Raw genomic sequence first — 18,378 nt, 5'->3', positions numbered from 1 at the left:
CACTTTTTCAAAATTACTCCTGCTTGCTTCCTTCGCTCTGCGGACTACTACGTTTCCCGTTAAGTCTCCAAGTGGGCGTAGCCGGCAAGTTGGAAACTGGAGGGTCAGTCATCGGATGCTAGTGGGATGAGCTCTGCAAGAAGTCTGCAGAGGGCTGGGCCCAATGGGAGCGGGGTATTCGATGTATGCAGATTGCGGGGAAAGTTGCTGATCTCACTCTGAAGAGCTGGCTAGGGTTGACATGCAGGCCGAACTAGAATGGAAAGCCCACTCGCTCCGTGCCCTCACCTGGACAACCTGAGTTTCCCACGGCCTCCTCCAAAGGCCGAGGCTGAGGCCGCTCCCCCTCAGCCCCCCCCACCTAAAGGCAAGGAGCCTTGTGTAGTCCTTAGAGGTTGGCACACAGCACTTCACCACAATACCAAGGCCAAGCTTCAAGGCTGAGCTATGGAGGCGGTGCCCCGCTCCTTCCACAAAAATGTATAATTAGAACAGAGCTGGGCCGGCGGGGAGAGCCTTCTGGCCAAAAATGGCAAAAGTGCGAAGTGTCCCAGCTGAGCCAGGCCAAGCCCATTGGCAGACTCATCCCCCTGCACTCCCCCTCATTCCCCCTTTGACACTCCCCACCACCACCCCCTCGGCCAGCCATCACCCTCCCTCCTGTAATTCCCGCCCCCTGGTTTCTCGGCCCGCCTCTGCTGGCATTGGAATTTGGTTTCTCATTTGAGGCTATTTCCTGAAGCAGAAACATCTGAAGTTGATCAGTAAGTTCTGGCCTTACAGTGGAGAGCCTCCCCCTTGCCTCCATCCCAGTTGGAGGGGCAACTGAAGCAGCCATAAAGTCCAGTTCTGCTGTGGGCAACCCCATCTAAACTATGGGGATTATGAGGATAACCTCCTCCCAGGGCACCCCAGAAGAGTGGGGGGGACAGCAATTCTCTCTCTCCCCCCCCAAATAACTATATAAATGTGTATATGTATAATGGCACAGGGGAAATACTGTCCACAGATTTGCCGTTATACGTCTGTGTGGGGAGGCTTGTCAAAGATCCAAATCCAGGGAGGAGAAAGGCCTAAATAATTTTCCAGAGAATCTGCTATTTCAAACGCTCATTATATCTGGAGATTTCCGGAACACCACCTGCTTTTAAGTCAGGTAGACTCAGGAGCTGGCCGAAGTGATCGGTTTCCAGCCTGATGGCACAGAGGAAGAATTCCTGAAGCTCTCTGGAAATAGACTGCAGTAAGGCACGTCTGCCTCAGCACCCCACTTCTAAAGCCCTTCTAGAAATCTTTTCACCACTCTATCAAAAGGAGTCTACACAGTCACACTGACAAAGCCACTGCAGTGCAGTTCCGACAAGCTATAAGAGGGGCTGCAGCCAGCTTATTACCCACAGGCCGTCAGCAGCCCCAGCCTGTGGTAGGAAAGGTCAGTCCTTTAACTGGGTCTTACCTGGCATCTGCTTCACTGTAGTACTCTCTGGCAACAATATCTTCAAACAGCTCCCCACCCGTAACACTGCAATCCAACAGAGAAGGAAGGTTAGAATAAGTGGGGCATCCAGATTACCTTCCCATCTTCCAGAGAAAAATAAGCATCCTTCATCTCTGGCTTTGACTCTTGCTTCCCGGGAAACCCAGATTAGACAAGCCTTGATCCCATCCCACCAAGCCCAGCCTCGGCCTTGATCGATCTGCCCCTATCCTCATTTGGGTGAATTTTTCTAGCCCCCCCGAATGTGTCTCCTTGAGGCAAGCAAGAATGAGGAGAGAAATGTCCTTTTTCAAAGGACGATCCTTGCGTCAATGTAATGGGGTTCCTGTCTGTCCCAAATTGCCTTTCCAGCCACGCCTGCACCCCTACTGAACTTCACCATCAGTGGCATCATCTTTGAAGACAAAGGACAAGTGTACATCTATCTACTGAGGGCAAGCGTGATCCTAGAGGCCAACTGAAGGTTGACCAAATAATCAAACAGTAGGGAAGCACACAGCACTAGCCCTAGATTGTGAGTCCTTGATTAACCAGTCCTGCCTTGAAGGCTTAAAGACTACTAGCTCAGGAGCCCTGATCTCAGCACATTAAACTGATAGACAGCACTGCAGAGCTTTTTCCGCTATCAGCCCTATCCCTTGTGCTGCTGGCAGCCAGGGAGACCTAGGGTCATCACCAGAGACTTAGGGTCATCACCAGAGTCCAAGAAAGCTAGAAGTTATGAGGAGGGCGTAGAACCCTGAGCACACTGGGCAGGAGCTGTCAATCATGTGGACTCCCAAGCTAAACAGGAGGCAAATGTGAGGAATTAGTCTCTCAGCAGAAAAATTCTGCCTCCAAGAGTTTGGCCTAGCATTTTCCAATCCTCCCTTGTTGAATAATAATAAGAATGATGATGATTAATTATTACTACTTATGGTACTTGCTAAGCATTTACTATCAGCCAGGAACTGTCCTAAGCAATAGGGTAGATACGAGTTAATCTGGTTGAACATATTCTCTGTCCCACATGAGGCTCACAGTCTATGCAGTAAGAATGGCAACAAAAAATACTGATTACCAAGCTTCCTTATATTAAAAAATATGCACTGAACAGACACAAGAGAGACTCAATAACTCAATATTTCCTAACTGCCTTGCAGTTCACTTTAAGTAAACATGTGATCTGAGTAAAAGTGAGACGTAGCTGACATGGTATGGGGAGATGGGGGGAGAGGACTCCAAAAATGCAAATCAACTTAATACAATGCAAAAGAGCAATTACATGGAGTTATGTGCTTTAAGAAGGCTAACTTAAAAACAATCAAGCCTTTGGAGTATTCTTATTGGGAGTGTCCAAATTTAAAGAGGCTTGATACCCCGTAAATCTTCAAAATAAAGGGAAAAAGCTAAGGCAAGGATCTGAATAAAATGTCACTGGTAGAAACCTGGGCAGGAACTGTGGGTCCCCAGGGATACAAAGACCAAAAGGAGACAATGGATGGCAAATCTTAAGACTCTGGCCAGCAACCCACCTATTCTTGCCTGGATCTGGACTTTCAGAGTCGGTCCAGGCCTCGAAACAGGATAAAAGGAACCCTTGGGGGGACTGCAGACAAATGGATGTGGCACTGCCAGGGATTAGGCAATGGCAAGTAAGGGGGGGAGGGGGTGGTGAGAGAGAGAGAGAGAGAGAGAGAGAGAGAGAGTGCAGTGGTGGGGTGGGAAGGGGAGTGGCCGCACTGATGCCCTGTTGGCCTCGGTGAGGCAGCTCCAAGACCACAGGATAATCTATCAATAGTATCTACTGTGTGCAGAGCACTGTACTAAGCACTAGGGAGAGAAAATCCACTTACAGGTCAAAGACGAGGTAGTGAAACCCTTCTTCAGAAATACTGTCATGGAGGCGCACTGAAAAACAAGAAGCAGTTATAGAGGGATTAGCAGAAACATCACTCGGGTGGTCCTTTGTCCCCGTTCTTGAAATACAGACCTTTCACTGCCCTTGTCAGTGCATCCTTATCACCTCATCATGTACCTTTTCAGTAAACTGAGGTAGAAGGTTGTTAAGAACTTTAAAAAATGCCATTTCTGGATCAGACCAATAGTCCATCTAGCCCAGTATTCAGTCTCTGACACTGACAACAGGATGGCTGAGGGAAATACATGATGCCTGCCCTCCTTTAAATCCATCATCACACCATTTAGGTATGAACCATCTAACATCCACAAATTTTCCCTCTAAATCCCTAACTTTCCTTCTGCTAATCCACTATGCATCACTTACCTATATAATAATAATAATAGTATTTGTTAAGTGCTTACTACGTGTCAAACACTGTTCTAAACACTGGGGTAGGTACAGGGGAATCAGGTTGACCCACGTGGGGCTCACAGTCTTAATCCCCATTTTATAGATGAGGTAACTGAGGCACAGAGAAGTTAAGTGGCTTGCCCAAAGTCACACAGCAGACAAGTGGCAGAGGCGGGATTAGAACCCACGACCTCTGACTCCCAAGCCCATGCTCTTTCCACTAAACCACACTGCTTCTCATATATTTATCCAATTCAGCTGTATCCAGCTCAGAATGTTGGATGACAGACAATAAAGCTTGGACTCTTCCTATGTCCTCTAATTCTAGGTTCATAGCACCATGCAGTAAAAGAATGCTAGGAGACGAGGAAAGTGAAAAGAGGGATAGAAGGTTCATGAATGTAATCAGTCAATCAATCAACCAATCAATGGCATATATTGCATGTTTTCTACCTGCAGAACACTGTCATACCAAGCACTTATGAATGTACAATACAACAGAGTTGAATGACCTGATCCCTGCCCATAGGGAGCTTAGAGGCTGCAGGGGGAGACAGATATTAAAATAAATTACAGATAGAGGAAATAGTAAAGCATAAGGACACATATGTTTAGTGCTGGGGGCTGGCGTGTGTATCAAAGTGTTTAAGGCATACGCAGCCAAGTGCACAAGTGATGTAGAAGGGGGGGTGTGGGTAGAGGAAATGAGGACTTAGTCAGTAAAGGCCACTCAGAGGAGATGTGATTTTAGGAGAGTTTTGATGGGGTGAGAGTCATAAACTGTCACATCTTTAAGAGAAAGAGAGATCCAGGCCAGGAGAACATGGGCAATGGGTTGGCAGGAGGATAGAAACGACTGAGGTACAGTAAGTAGGCTGGTGTTAGAGGAGAGGAATGTGCAGATTGGATTGTAGGAGATCAGCAAGATATGGTAGGAAGGAAAGAGCTGATTGAGTGCCTTAAAGCTGATAAGGAGTTTCTGTTTGATGCAGAGTTGGATGGGCAACTACTGGAGGTTCCTGAAGAGTGGGGGGATGAAGACTAAATTTATTTTTATAAAAATGATCTGATCAGCAGAGCAAAGTGAGGAGAAACAGGAGGCAAGGAGGTCAATGACGAGGCCCTCCCATGAGCTTAGTACAGTGCTCTGCACACAGTAAGTGCTCAATAAATACGATTAAATGAATGAGGTTGAGGCAGTAATAAAGGTGGGAAATGATGAGTGCTTGAATCTGGGAGTCATTTTGATTAAAGGTTACCTTCAGGGACTTGGATCACTGTTTCACAGACACAGGTGTTCAGTTCAGTTAGGATATTTGGGGCATCCTTAGCAACTCAAAATCCCTGGAAGCCCTCCAAACTCCCACTTTTCCCAGAAACCTTGCATCTGGACCAAACCCCAGGATTTATGGTGGTTCCTCCAGAGTCCAGGATAAACCTGATTCCAAATCCCCTTTTCTGCCATCAACCCAAGAGGAATATAGCAGCTGAAAATAATTTAACTGGCTATTTCCTAGTCCCAGTCAGGCTGCAGGGTGGAAAGGGAGATAAGAGGAGAGCAGGCAGGAAGAATGGAGGGCTGGAGGGACACAGTCCTAGACAGAACATCAGTCACAGCAACTATGTAAGCATTGTTTCAGAGTAATGATGGAAGGCATAGAGTGACCCAAACTTAGTAGAGATGACACATATACTAAGTGCCATACTGAAAAGGCATTCTGATTTCTGTGGAGATGGATAGAGAAGAGCATCCTGATTTTGTGGAGAAGGATAAAAGGATAATATCAGGAATCCTCAGGCAGGGGAGGGATGGGGTGAGTGGAGAGCCTGACCTCAAGTAAGTGAGGTGGCTACAGCACCATGGCGTGGTCATGCCTCTACAGTATTTCATGGCTATGCAGAAATCTGTGTACCCTGCTGAGAGTCCAAGTCCTAACAGTGCAAATGGATCAACTGAACATACTACCTTCCAAGCCCCAGAAATCAGGACAGGTCACACTAGTTTGTTGTGGGCAGGTAACATGTCCACCAACTCTACTGTATTGTGCTCTTCCAAGCGTTTAGTACAGTGTTCTGTACACAGTACATGTTCAATAAATACCATTGATGATGACACATTTGCACAATCCTGCCCACCACAGAATTCAGGTCAGACCCAGCTGGGTTCAATTAAAAAAAAAATTATTACCAAAAACCAAAGATTTTGACACCAACACCCCCAAGGGACATGGATTATATCTAATTCCCATGTGTGTATTCTCTCCCAAGGCATAGCATAGTGTTCTGCACACAATAAGTGTTCATAAATACTACTATTATAGACTGTGAGCCCATCATTGGGCAGGGATTGTCTCTATCTGTTGCCAAATTGTACATTCCAAGCACTTAGTACAGTGCTCTGCACATAGTAAGTGCTCAATAAATACTACTGAATGAATACTACTACTGTCTTCTAGACTGTGAGCCAGCTGTTGGGTAGGGATTGTCTCTATCAGTTGCCTAACTGTACTTTCCCAGCGCTCAGTACAGTGCTCTGCACACAGTAAATGCTTAATAAATACAACTGAATGAATGAATGATTATTATGGTATTTGTGAAGTGCTTACTATGTGTCATGCACTGTTCTAAGGGCTGAGGTATATATGCTAACCAAGTTGGACCCAATCCCTGTTCCACATGGGGTTCACAGATTAAGCTGGAGAGAGAACAGGTACTGAATCCTCATTTTGCAGTTGAGAAAACTGAGGCATAGAGAAGTTTTTGCCCCAGGTCACACAGCAAGCAACTGGAAGAGCAGAATTAGAACCCGGGTCCTCTGATTCCCAGGCCCATGCTCTTTCCACTGCATCTAGCTTGGATCAAGCTGACTGGAGTCCAGTCCATTCAGCTCTTGTGGGCATTAGGTCTCAATCAAATTCACCAACAAAGGAGAGAGAGTGCGAAGAAGGGCAGTTCAGAATCCCTTCCCATCATTCAATCAATCAATGGTATTTACTGAGTACTTATTACGTGCTTGGGAGAGTAATATACAACAGAATTAGCACACACAATCCCCTGCCCTTAATGAGTTTACAGCCTAGCTCTAACTTTCTACTTGCTGGGAGGAGTGCCACTGCAATCTCTCCTCATCACACACCATGGTAGGCAAGGATGAGAGAATTTAAGTGGCAGTGAGAAACCCACTAGCACTATAATCAATTCCTCTGCCTAGATTTTTGGTCTCAGGATGGAAGCTCATTGACTCCTTGCTCCTGATGGGAGACTCCATTGAGTCCTAGGATTCTTCCCCTAAGGGTTTCTCCACTCTGATCAATCAATGGTATTTACTGAGCACTTACTGTTTGTAGAGCACTGTACTAAGTATTTAGTAGAGTACAATACAATGGGGTTGGGGTCTAGAGGACTGAAAGCTCCTTATGGGCAGGGAAGGAGTCGGTTTATTGTTGTAATGTACTCTCCCAAGCTCTCAGTACAGTGCTTTGCACACAGTAAGTGCTCAATAAATACGACTGACTGATTGACTGATGTAAATTTAACCAGATCCTGGAATTTCCAAATCCTCTGGCCTCCTATCCCCACGATCCCTCCCCTCACAGTTACCTTGAAGCAAGACAAGGACAAGGCCATTTACAATACTTTTCCTCCATTCCTCCCAGCAGCCCAGAGATTTTACCTTGCCCCACAAGGCTTTTCTTTGGCTGAACCTTTGTACCAAATCCACAACTAGTTCCTAAGATCACAGAGACATGCTTAACACCAACCCAAATTTCTCTTCCAGCTGAGCCCAAACATGCCGGAAGGGTCTGTGGCTATAAAATCCAGAAAGGGAGGAGCTGCCTTCTTGCCTATTTGAAGAATTGGGGCCAATGCTAGACTGTTCAAATCTGGACCATTAAATACAGTCTCTATACTGTAACCTCACTGGGGGCAGGGTACGTCTACCGACTCTATTGTATCATATTCTCCCAGGCACTTGGTAAAATACTCTGCCCACAGTAAGTGCTCAATAAATACAGCTTGACTGATTGACATAGCTGAACTAGAGCCCTTCCCCTGATTTTTCTACCTCAGAATTTCCACCTCTTGTCAGAGAGCTGGGTAAACAATACTTCTCCTAAGATAAATCAATCAATCATCCAGTGCTTGAGAGAGTACAATACAATTGGTAGATAAGATCCCTGTCCACAAGGAGGTTACAATCGAGAGGGGAATAGAAACATTAAAATAAGTTCAGACATGGGAAATGCAGTACAAGAATCTGCACTTAGGTGCTGGTTGGAGGCTGGAGTGAATATCGAAGTGTTTAAGGGGAACACAGTCAAGGGCATAGGCAATGCAGAGAGGAGGATGGGTAGGGGAGATGAGGGCTTAGTCAGGGAAGACCTCTTGGAGAAGATGTGATTTTGGAGGGTTTTAAAGAGAAGGACAAGATCCTGACTATGGCTGGTCAGGCTTGGGATGCTCAATACTGCTTGCCCAAATGCCATCAGTGTCTCATTCTTAAACAGTTGAAGCTCTCCCTTTCGGGGCCAGCGTATGATGGTGGGGAGGTGGGGCGAGGGGCTTTAAGATCCTCTGGGATGCATCAGGACCTGTATCCTAGCACTCTACCCACTTTCCGGGCAGCTGACCTTCCTCCCAGGCCCTCCAACCACAGCCCCCAGGAGGCATCGTCATCCAGATCTCCACTCAGTTGTTCCTCTAACTTCACCCCCCATCCCCGTGCTGAGCCCTGCTGGAGCTGCTGCTTTCGCTGCTTCCCAAAGAACCTTCCTTTTAATTAAAAATTTGCTATTAAAAACCATTAAAGTGTGTAATACAAATAATCCTCTGGAAATCATCCGTCCCAGAAGCTAATGACCAGCTTCGTTAGAGCAGTGACTAACAGCAGCAGGACGGTAAGCTAACAGGACAGTTGGTGCTGCGGCCGACGGTCCGGCCCCTGGGATTCCTGCCGCAGCGGCATCGCCCCGGCCCCTCCCCCATGCTCCACTTGCCCACAGCAGTGAGCGGGGACCCCTCCCTCTGAGCGGCACGGCACGGCCCAGCTTGGCACAAAGCCGCCTTTACACGGTGCCCAGGCTTCTCCCTAGGCATGGCACAACCAGGATGGAAAGCACTCCTTCTCTCCTCCAGGCAGGAATGGACACACACCATGGACACACACACGGGGACACACACACACACACACACACACGGAGTTGGGATTGGGAGAAAAGGAGTGCCATGCTCCCCCTCCCCAGCCCCCCTCTCCGCACTAGGCTAATCCTTCCCGCAACTACAAAACAGGAGACAGTGCCAACCCCGGCAAACGGTGGAAGGAAGTTCAAGGTGCAGAGGAAATTGAGCAGGTGGGGGTGGGGGGAGAGGGGGCTTCCTGAGTTTCCTGGCTTTAAGTGGCGATCCCTCAGCTCAAAAACAACCTCCTTAGATCCTAATAAGCTTAGATGAGTGACTTCGGCTAGAAGACATTCTGTTTTGGCCCCGAGACCGGACAGACAAACCCAGAGGGGCCAAAATTTCACCCAAAGAACTACCATGTGACCAGAATTCCACGTCTCGCACGTGGCCTTGACGTACTACCGCTTGCCAGCCCAAGAGCACACACAGCCAAATGGGGACTAGCCCAGTGCTACACTGACTGTCCTACAATCCGTTTTTTCACAGCATTATTGCTCTTCCCCGTTTTCTACTTTGGCACTTTAGCTGTGCTGTTTTGACACAGATTTGTAGATGAGTTGGGGAATGTTGTTGGAGGATTGTAAAGAAATGTAAATAAGAGCATCCCACTTTGGGTTGCAGCTTTGTCAGTCCCTAAGCCTACGCAACATGAGGAAGCGGCTTGAAAAATTAAGAAAAGACATGTGGGATTTGGCCTGGCACTGCAGATTTTTTTTTTTAACAGTTTGATGATAAATGCTCTGTGTTTGTTACTGAAATACTGTAACACGGGATGTAAGTGCTGTAGAGGGTCTCAGTTGTTGGAGCAACACAAAAGAAAATGGAATCTGGGGTACAGTCTGGACTCAGCTAGAAACTACACACCCTTTGCAGACTTCTAAATACCAGGGCTGACATCAAAATCCATAGAGATCACGCTCCATTCTCACGGAATATTTAACCCTGCTGCTGGTCTGTCCTTTCTACCTAGAGGCCTTCCTCAGGCTAGTAGTGCACGCTCAACACACTCAAAAGGAGTCCCAGTTCCCTACTCCCGGTACCTATTTCATGGAGGAGACACTGAATCTTTGCTCCCAGGCTCCTCATCTACAATTAGCCTGACAGCCCTGTTTCTGATCCAGTGGTAAGTACACTGCGGTGGGAATCTGGAGACCTGAGTTCTAATTCCGGTTCTCTTTGAAGCTGGCTAATGAGAGGGAAGACAGTACGTGAACTATGCAAAGTGTTGCATTTATACCACTCCAGTGTCTCCTCATTATTCATTCATTCCATCATATTTACTGAGCACTCACTGTCTGCGGAGAACTGTACTAAGTGCTTGGGAGAGGCTCAGTGGGAATACAACTGGCAGGGATGAGAGAGGGCAAGTGGCATTGCTTGAACCACTTAGCGCTACAATCAGTTCTCTGCACAGGTTTCCGATCCTGCAGTCTAAGGCCTAGGCTCAGCCATCGACGCCACCGAGTAGCTAGAGATGGCAGATAACCCTCGGCATCCCCAAATTCTTACCGATCTGCCATCTGGTCCATTAGCATCCCTGGGAGATTGAGGAAAGAAGGGGAGGCTGCAGCCAAAAGGCTAATAAACCCTGGAGGATGGGGCGGAGGGAGAGGAAGGCGAGTGGCTTCTGCTTGGCCTGCATAAGCCGGGTTGGGACCCATGGCAAAATACCCTCTCCTGCCTCGACAATCAATCAGTTAGCCAATTAATGGTATTGATTGAGTGCTTATCCTTTAAAGCAGTCAGCAAGATCAATCAATCAGTGGAGCACTTATTATGTGCAGAACACTGTACTAAGCACTGGAAGAGTACAATACAACAGAGCTAACAGACATGTTTCTTGCCCACAAAAGTCTAAAGGGGGAGGCAGACATCAATGTACATCAGTAATTTATAGTATATAATTTAAAGATATGTACATAAGTGCTGTGGGGTTCAAGGTGGGGAGAATATCAAATCTGCCCCTTCCTCTCCACAAACTGCTAATACATTAATACAATCACTCATCCTATCCTGCCCGGGTTACTGCATCAGCCTCTTTCTGACTTCCCAGCCTTCTGTCTCTCCTCACACCAGTCCATACTTCACTATGCTGCCCCGATCATTTTTCTGTAAAAACGTTCAGGATATAATAATAATAATGTTGGTATTTGTTAAGCACTTACTATGTGCAGAGCACTGTTCTAAGCGCTGGGGTAGATACAGGGTAAGCAGGTTGTCCCATGTGAGGCTCACAGTTAATCCCCATTTTACAGATGAGGTAACTGAGGCACAGAGAAGTGAAGTGACTTGCCCACGGTCACACAGCTGACAAGTGGCAGAGCCGGGAGTCGAACTCATGACCTCTGACTCCGAAGCCCAGGGTCTTTCCACTGAGCCACGCTGCTTCCCCCATGTCCAGGATATGTCACTCCACTTCTCAAAAGACTCCACTGGTTGCCCATCCACCTCCACATCAAAAAAAAACTCCTCACCATTGGCTTTAAAGCACTTAATCACCTTGCCCCCGCCTACCTAATAATAATAATAATAATGGTATTTGTTAAGCGCTTAACTATGCGCCAGACACTGTGCTACCTCAACTCACTACTCTCCTACAACAACCCAGATTGTTCTGCCCCGCTTCAAAGCTTTATTGAAGGCACATCTCCTCCCAGAGGCCTTCCCTAACTAAGCACTCCCTTTCCTCTTCTCCCATTTCCTTCTGCATCGCCCTGACTTGCTCCCTTTCTTCTTCCCCCCTTCCCAGCCCCACAGCATTTATGTACATATCTGTAATTTATTTATTTATGTCTGTCTCCCTGCCTCTAGACTGTAAACTCATTTGGGCAGCGAGTGTGTCTGTTTATTGTTGCATTGTACACTCCCAGGCACTTAGTACAGTGCTCTGCACACAGTAAGTGCTCAATAAATATGATGTGAATGAATATCAAATGCCTAAAGGTCACAGATCCCAACCAAAGCTGAAGTGTGCATGGTTCCTCAGGGCCTTGTTTCATGCTGACCTCCTTCTTACCAACTGTTCTCACAGAAACAGAAAACTACGCCAGCATCCCCCCGCCAACCCCCCCACACCTTCCCCTCACCACCAACTTTCATAACAAGAATGATAAATACGGAACAATTTCAGTTGCCTTAGATTCCAGCCCCGCCTAGCATCAGTCCTTATCCTCTCCCTGGGCTCCACTGCCTGCCTGAGTTGCAGCAGGGAAAGGCTGGAACAGGCTGTTACTGTGTCCCTTTCCTGGGGGAGGGAGCAGCTGCCAAGTTAAGTAAAAACTGAGCAATCAAATGTATCACTTGTATTGCCACCCAGGAAACTCCCACGTGGTCCACAGGGAGTCCAAAGGGGGTGCTGCCACGTACGCCTCTAGAACTAGCTGACGCTTCTACATGGTCCCAGCAAGCCAGGGACAACCGTGCCTGGGTGAAACCATATACGAGGCCCAAGTCCGTTGCCCATTCTGAGGCAACCAGGGCTCAATTCCGGCCCGGAAGCTCCGTCTCCCCCAGGGTGGTTGTGGGGACCCCAGAGAAGCATCTGAATGTGTCCAAGTTCAGCTTGGGCCACCCATGACTTTACCAGATGGGATTCAAGAGGAAAACCAAACTGGATTTGGCAAGGAAATTGGTGGGATCAGAATGCTGTTCTAGTAAGGAGACCCACGTAAACAAGGAGAATCTTGAGTTGAGGAGTGCAAAAATAATAATAAAAATTGTTGTATCTGTTAAAACACTTACTATGTGCCGAGCATTATGCTAAGTATTGTACTAAGGAACAAGATAATCAGGTCAGACACAGTTCCCATCCCGCCCAAGGCTCGCGATCTAAGTAGGAGGGAGAACTGGTAATGACTCTCCATTTTACAGATGAGGTAACTGAGGAACAGAGAAGTGACTTGCTCAAGGTCACAGAGCAGGCATGTGGCGGAGCTAGCATTAGAACTCAGATCCTCTGACTCCCAGGCCCAGGTTTAGGTCAACCAAGGACTATGTTGCTGCTCATCCCAGGGAACAGTCACAATCATTATCATTATTATTATTAGAGAGTGCTAAGGGGAGCCCAGGAAAGCTAATCCCTCAGCTTTTAGGGAGCTCTGGTCAGCATTTCTGTTCCTTTGCCCTCTGCAGGAAAAAGGGGAGGGATTGCTTGGAGGAGGGAAGAACAGCAGATCAAGAAGCTGTAGCCCATGGCATTATATACTCACGCATTCGATACAAAGAGAGACACTGAGATAGTTCTCAGCAATGAATGATGTTCCTGCAATGCAGTGCACCAATCAACATAGCAGCAGCTACTCTGTGGTTATGAGGTGAGGCCAGACTTACTGGGCTTAGGTCCAGGCCCAAAGCCTTAGGGCTTTGGTGAGGAGGTCCAGGCCAGAGAGGTGGGGGAAGAAGAGCCAGGCTAGGAATGGGAAGTGGAAGTGGAGAAGTCAAAAGGAAAAAGACGATGAGAGGAAAAGCAGGGAGAAAAAGAAAAGGTGTGGGAAAGAAGAGGCGAATTGAAATGGAAAGGGGAAACAGGAAGAGGAAAGAAGAGTGGTGGGTGGGTGGGATGTTTTGTAATTGCTCTTTGTGGCCAGAGATACTATACCTACAGGGGTGGAAGAGGCAGAACCGCTGAGGCCAATGGAACTATTTATATGAAATCTGTTGACAAGATTCCACTCCTGCAGCTGTATTTCTCCCCTTGCCCTATTTCATTTTTCTCTGCAAAGGGGAGATTCTGTTCCCTCAAATCATTTTCTGTGGAAGTGTATCTCTGTTCCCTTTAGGGGCACTGAACAGGGATGGAGGAAAGTAAGGTATTGGTCTTTGCCTCTGAGGTTTATGACACAGGTGCTCTGTGATTTTCTCCCCAGCCCCTAGATGTACAACATGCTGTAATGATTCTATGTGAAATTTTTTCTCAGTGCTCAGTATAGTGCACCACACACAGTGAGCACTTAATACTATTCTACTTCTCTGCTTTCCAGTCTCTGTAATTATCCCTCTCTTAGTTATTTTCCAATGGTATTTGTTAAGCGCTTACTGTGTGCCCAGGCACTGCGCTAAGCTCTGGGGTAGATACAAGACATTCAGGTTGGACACAGTTCATGTCCCATGTGGGGCTCACAGTCTTAATCCCCATTTTCCAGATGAGGAAACCGAGGCACAGAAAAGTTAAGTGACTTGCCCCAGATCACACAGCAGACAAATGGTGGAACTGGAATTAGAACCCAGGTCCTCTGATTTATAGACCTGCCCCTGGTCTTTCCACTGGGTCATGCTACTTCTCAAAAACCACCGCAGACATCGAGAGTGGACGACAGCAAAGCCCTCAGATCCAGTCTACCCTAAAAGACCACCCAGGAACTTCGGCTGGATCAAAATGCAATGGCCCATCTGCTTCCAGGTGTTGACTGCATGGAACATTTTATACCTCTGCACCAGTCTGCACTAGTTGCCAATCAGCTTCAGGGTGTAATTCAAGGTGCTGATTTTAATCTGTAAAGCCCTGCATCGTTTGAGTTCTGGTTACCGCAAGACATTTTCTCCCCTCGGAAGCACCGTGGAACCTGGAACCATTCAGATAGATGCTGTCGATGCTAAAGAAGAATCTAAGTTTAAGTGCTGAGGGGCTAGAGGCAGAATAATCTCAATAGAAAGGACAAGCCCTGGGCTCACCTCTTAGCAAGATCCCACAAGATCCTTTTGGGGTAAGATCTAGGCCTCCAGGTTTGTCATCCTGGAAAAGACTGATTTTACAACTCAGGTTTTCACAGAAACACTGCAAGATACTTACTGGGCCTCTATCTTGTGAAAAATCATGATTTCTGCTTAGATGCAACCATGAGACTAGTTTCTGGCCTCTCTTCAAGAAGCAGCAAATCAAGGCTAAGCATTTTGCCAAAGACTGTTTCAGCTGAACAATGTAAAATTTTGCTGGAGTGGGTTGTGTCAGGCAAACCTCCTCAGGCTTTGGAACAAACAACAATCCGCTCCTGTTTCCCCCAGCTATGGGAAAGGGGACTGTATGTGTGTGCGTGTGGGGTACTTTTTATTTTTTCCCCTTCCTTGCATTTCAAGTCCGAGTGGCCCCTGAGATGCCCCCTCAGTTGGGCAACCAGGCAGGCAGCTTGGTTTCCTGGCTCTAGGGGAACACAAACCAGAGCTCCATGGAAACACCCAGAGCGTGTGCATGACATTGCAGCTGCAAGAAACTCTTAAAAGTGCAGAAACAAAATCCCGACCCTCGCGTGACGGCTTAGGATGGCCTCCGGTGAGGAAAGCGGGTAGAATGGCCCACTGTTTCTTATACAGAGGGAGAGATTAGATCACACCCTAAGGAAGAGAAGTACAAAAGGGAAGACAAAGACAAAGTCAAGAATGGCACAGAGCATCTTAATCCAGTCAGCTGCTGTTTGATTTGGGACCAAGATGCTCAGGTTCTGGACCGAAAGCATCCTCTAGCTCAAAATAGCAAAGCTGCTGCTACTCTGCAAAAACTGCAGCCACAAACCAGGGCAAGACGACTGCATGCGTACAGAGGTCTTCCTTAAGGGCTGGAAATGCCCTCTCCTTCCCCACTCTCCTTGCTGAATACCAAGAGCAAAGAACTCTTCTACTCAGTAACACTTACCAATGTTCGGGTGTTTTAAGAGTCGGCATATTCGGGCTTCACGTTCCAATTTCTGGTGATCTGCAAGCAAGAGAGAAAATGAAAATGTCACATCCCTTCCCATTGAGAGATGTGGGATCGGGGCTTTCCTGGGCACTGCTCCTGGTGGGAAGGTTAGATTCTCCCCCTCCCCCACCCCCTACCTTTTCTGATCTGATCTGACCTAGCCTAAACCTTTAAATAAAAAAGCTGCTGTTCTAGTCTGACTTGATCTCTCTCCCATCTTTGGACAAACCAGATCTTTTGATGTTCTAGGCTCTGCTACATCTCAATGAAAGGACCCAAAGGCCCCAGAAGGGGAAGGGCAGCACTGTCTGCCATACCTGGTAGGGGTGGTCTGATGATCCCTTGCCTCAACTATGGAATCAAAGACTAGGCAGGCTCCAAGGTCTCTAAGTGAGAAGGGTTGGCTAAAAAAGGCCATTGTCATTCCTCAAGGTGGAGGGAGTGCTACGAGGAGGGAAGCAGAGGAACAAGAGGGATAGGAGGAAGGGAAAGAGGGAAAGGATTCAAGACTCCCAACAACCTGCTTAGTTCATCTTGACCCTCCCGGCAGCCCCGGAGAGAGGCTTTCAAGTTTGTTTTCCTCTAAGGACACTCGAGACGATTATGATATTTAAGTACTTACTAAGTGTTAAGTGTTGGGATAGATAAAAGATAATCAGATCAAACACAGTCCCTGACCCAGTCCCTAAGAGGAAGCTCTCTCTTCCGCATTTTACAAGTGAGGAAACTGAGGCACAAAGAAGTTAAATAAGTTGCCCAGAGTCAGAATTGGATTTAGAACCCATGTCTCATTACTCCCAGTCACTTGCTCTCTCCTCTAGTCCCTACCATCTCTTAAGCTTCCTGATGGGAACAAGACTTTTTTTTTGAACCTGGTAATTTTCCTCCTTTTCCTAACTCTCAACCTCCAGAAACCAAGTTCCCAATCATATTCGCACAGAATTTTCCCAGATCCTGCTTAATTTCCTTTTTCCCTCCCAAACACCACCAACATCACAGAGCATCCCATCGGAGGAAAGACCCTCCCTCCTGGCTCTTACTCTTGCTGGTGGAGGGATCAGTGAAAAGCAGCACTGCCTAGTGCGGAGGCTCATCATCTTCCCCATCCATCAAAACTACAAGTACCTAGCTTAACCACTCCTGTCTTCCTGATCTCTCCCAGCCAGAATACCAGCAGACAGGAAGAACCCAGAGGGTAATTACAGAGTGCACACACCTCCTCCTGCCAGTGGAGTGTCCAGCTTCGGCCCTGTGGCATAGGATGGAGAGAGTATGTACTAGCGCAGGCCCAAGGTGGAGTCAAGGCTACCAATGCAAAGCAGCAGCTTTCCCGGTCCCTCTTTGCAGCTGGGCTACCTACCGTTCCGCCAGTTATGAACAGAGGAATGGGCAAAGCTTCTGGATGGATTCATCCACGCTCAACCTTCTCCGGCAGTCAGGCCAAGTCAGGAAAGGCTATAGCTACTCGGTCTAGGGCAACTGGACAAAGCAGTAAAGGCACTGGAAGAGGAGGCTTCAGCATCCCTGATGGCTCCTGGCCGAGCCTGACTGGTAGCCCGGGTCCTGGACCACCTTGTTAAAGTCTCTCCTCAAGGGCATGGGCACTGAGCTTACTCAGTGAGAATTAAGAGATAGAGCACAGGGATGAAAGAGCTAGAAAGGGGCAGAGAGGAAGAAGAGAGAACAGGGAGTAAGAGTTCCCTTACTGTGCTCACTTCTGCTTGGGAAGCTGGATGCCTGGAGGATTGGGGTCAAAATGCTATTCCCCACCCCACCCCAAAACTCTCTAAGGCTGACCACCCATCTAGAGCTGGTTGGAGGGTGGGCTTTGCAGCTGCACAGCCAGCCCCGTCCGAGAGACGCATCATCACTGCCCTCCTCTATACCTCAAGACTTAGGCACCTGTATACCCAAGCTGGCATGGGGAGGATGGCAGCTTGAGATGCAGAGGCAGCAGCTGAGGGGGAAGGCCCAGGGAGATTAATGTTTATCTCCTCACTTAAGTCTCTTACTGGCTAATGGTTATAGACTCATGGCAGCAACAGCACTAAAAATAAGGGAGCTCAGGCATTACAGTGACTCAGAGTGGGCAGCCCCCACCCTGCTTCCCACCCCCACATAAACACAGCCTACCACCAAAGAGGGCCATGGCCTGGACCCGGCCCAGCCCCAGGTCTCCGGGCTACCACACTGGGCCCATCCCTCAACAAAATCCACTTGTCCAAAGTCCTCAGGGCATTGGGTAGTTTCTCAAACCACCGCAGGCCTCCCAGGGTAGATTTTTCACTCTTCCCAGGAGGCCAGGTCTAGGTTCTCTGCAATCCACCTGGACCCAGCATCCTTTCTCACTCCAGGGTGTAGCCCTAGCTCACATGCAGGCTGCAGTCTTTGATGACCCAAGCAGGATCCCAGTCCATATCTTCCATCCCCCGAGTACCTGGTGTCCCACCGGACAGAGATCAAGTGAGATACAGGGAATGTTTTCTAACTCTGCACACAGATACTCTGCCAAACCCACAATTAATCAATCATCAATCATATTTATTGAGTGCTTACTATGGGCAGAGCACTGTACTAAGCACTTGGGAGAGTACAATATACCAAAGTTATTCAGCCTGACTCAGGGACAGACATTACAGCTTTTGTGGACCTCGCCCCTGCTGCATGCCCACGCAGGGGGATGATGATGGTATTTGTTAAACACTTACTATGTGCAAAGCACTGTTCTAAGCGCTG

At 47.8% G+C, this 18,378-nt stretch overlaps 1 protein-coding gene across 11 annotated transcripts in view; it reads right to left on the bottom strand.

Annotated features, from left to right (window-relative positions):
* The window catches only part of CAMK2G (calcium/calmodulin dependent protein kinase II gamma), a 64,757-nt gene that overhangs the window by 33,772 nt on the left and 12,607 nt on the right, over window positions 1-18,378 (bottom strand). For all 11 annotated transcript variants that reach the window (XM_029059943.2, XM_029059942.2, XM_029059933.2 and 8 more), the window contains exons 3-5: window positions 15,598-15,657; window positions 3,334-3,388; window positions 1,457-1,522 (exon numbers count right to left, since the gene is read on the bottom strand). In XM_029059943.2, coding sequence (XP_028915776.1) covers window positions 1,457-1,522; window positions 3,334-3,388; window positions 15,598-15,657 — 181 coding nt within the window. The remainder of the gene's footprint in view (window positions 1-1,456; window positions 1,523-3,333; window positions 3,389-15,597; window positions 15,658-18,378) is intronic.

This window comes from Ornithorhynchus anatinus, chromosome 3 (genome assembly GCF_004115215.2).
Source record: "Ornithorhynchus anatinus isolate Pmale09 chromosome 3, mOrnAna1.pri.v4, whole genome shotgun sequence".
NCBI classification, from domain to species: domain Eukaryota; kingdom Metazoa; phylum Chordata; class Mammalia; order Monotremata; family Ornithorhynchidae; genus Ornithorhynchus; species Ornithorhynchus anatinus.
Note: the sequence above shows the minus strand (reverse complement) of the source record. Positions and strands in the feature narration are given on the sequence as shown.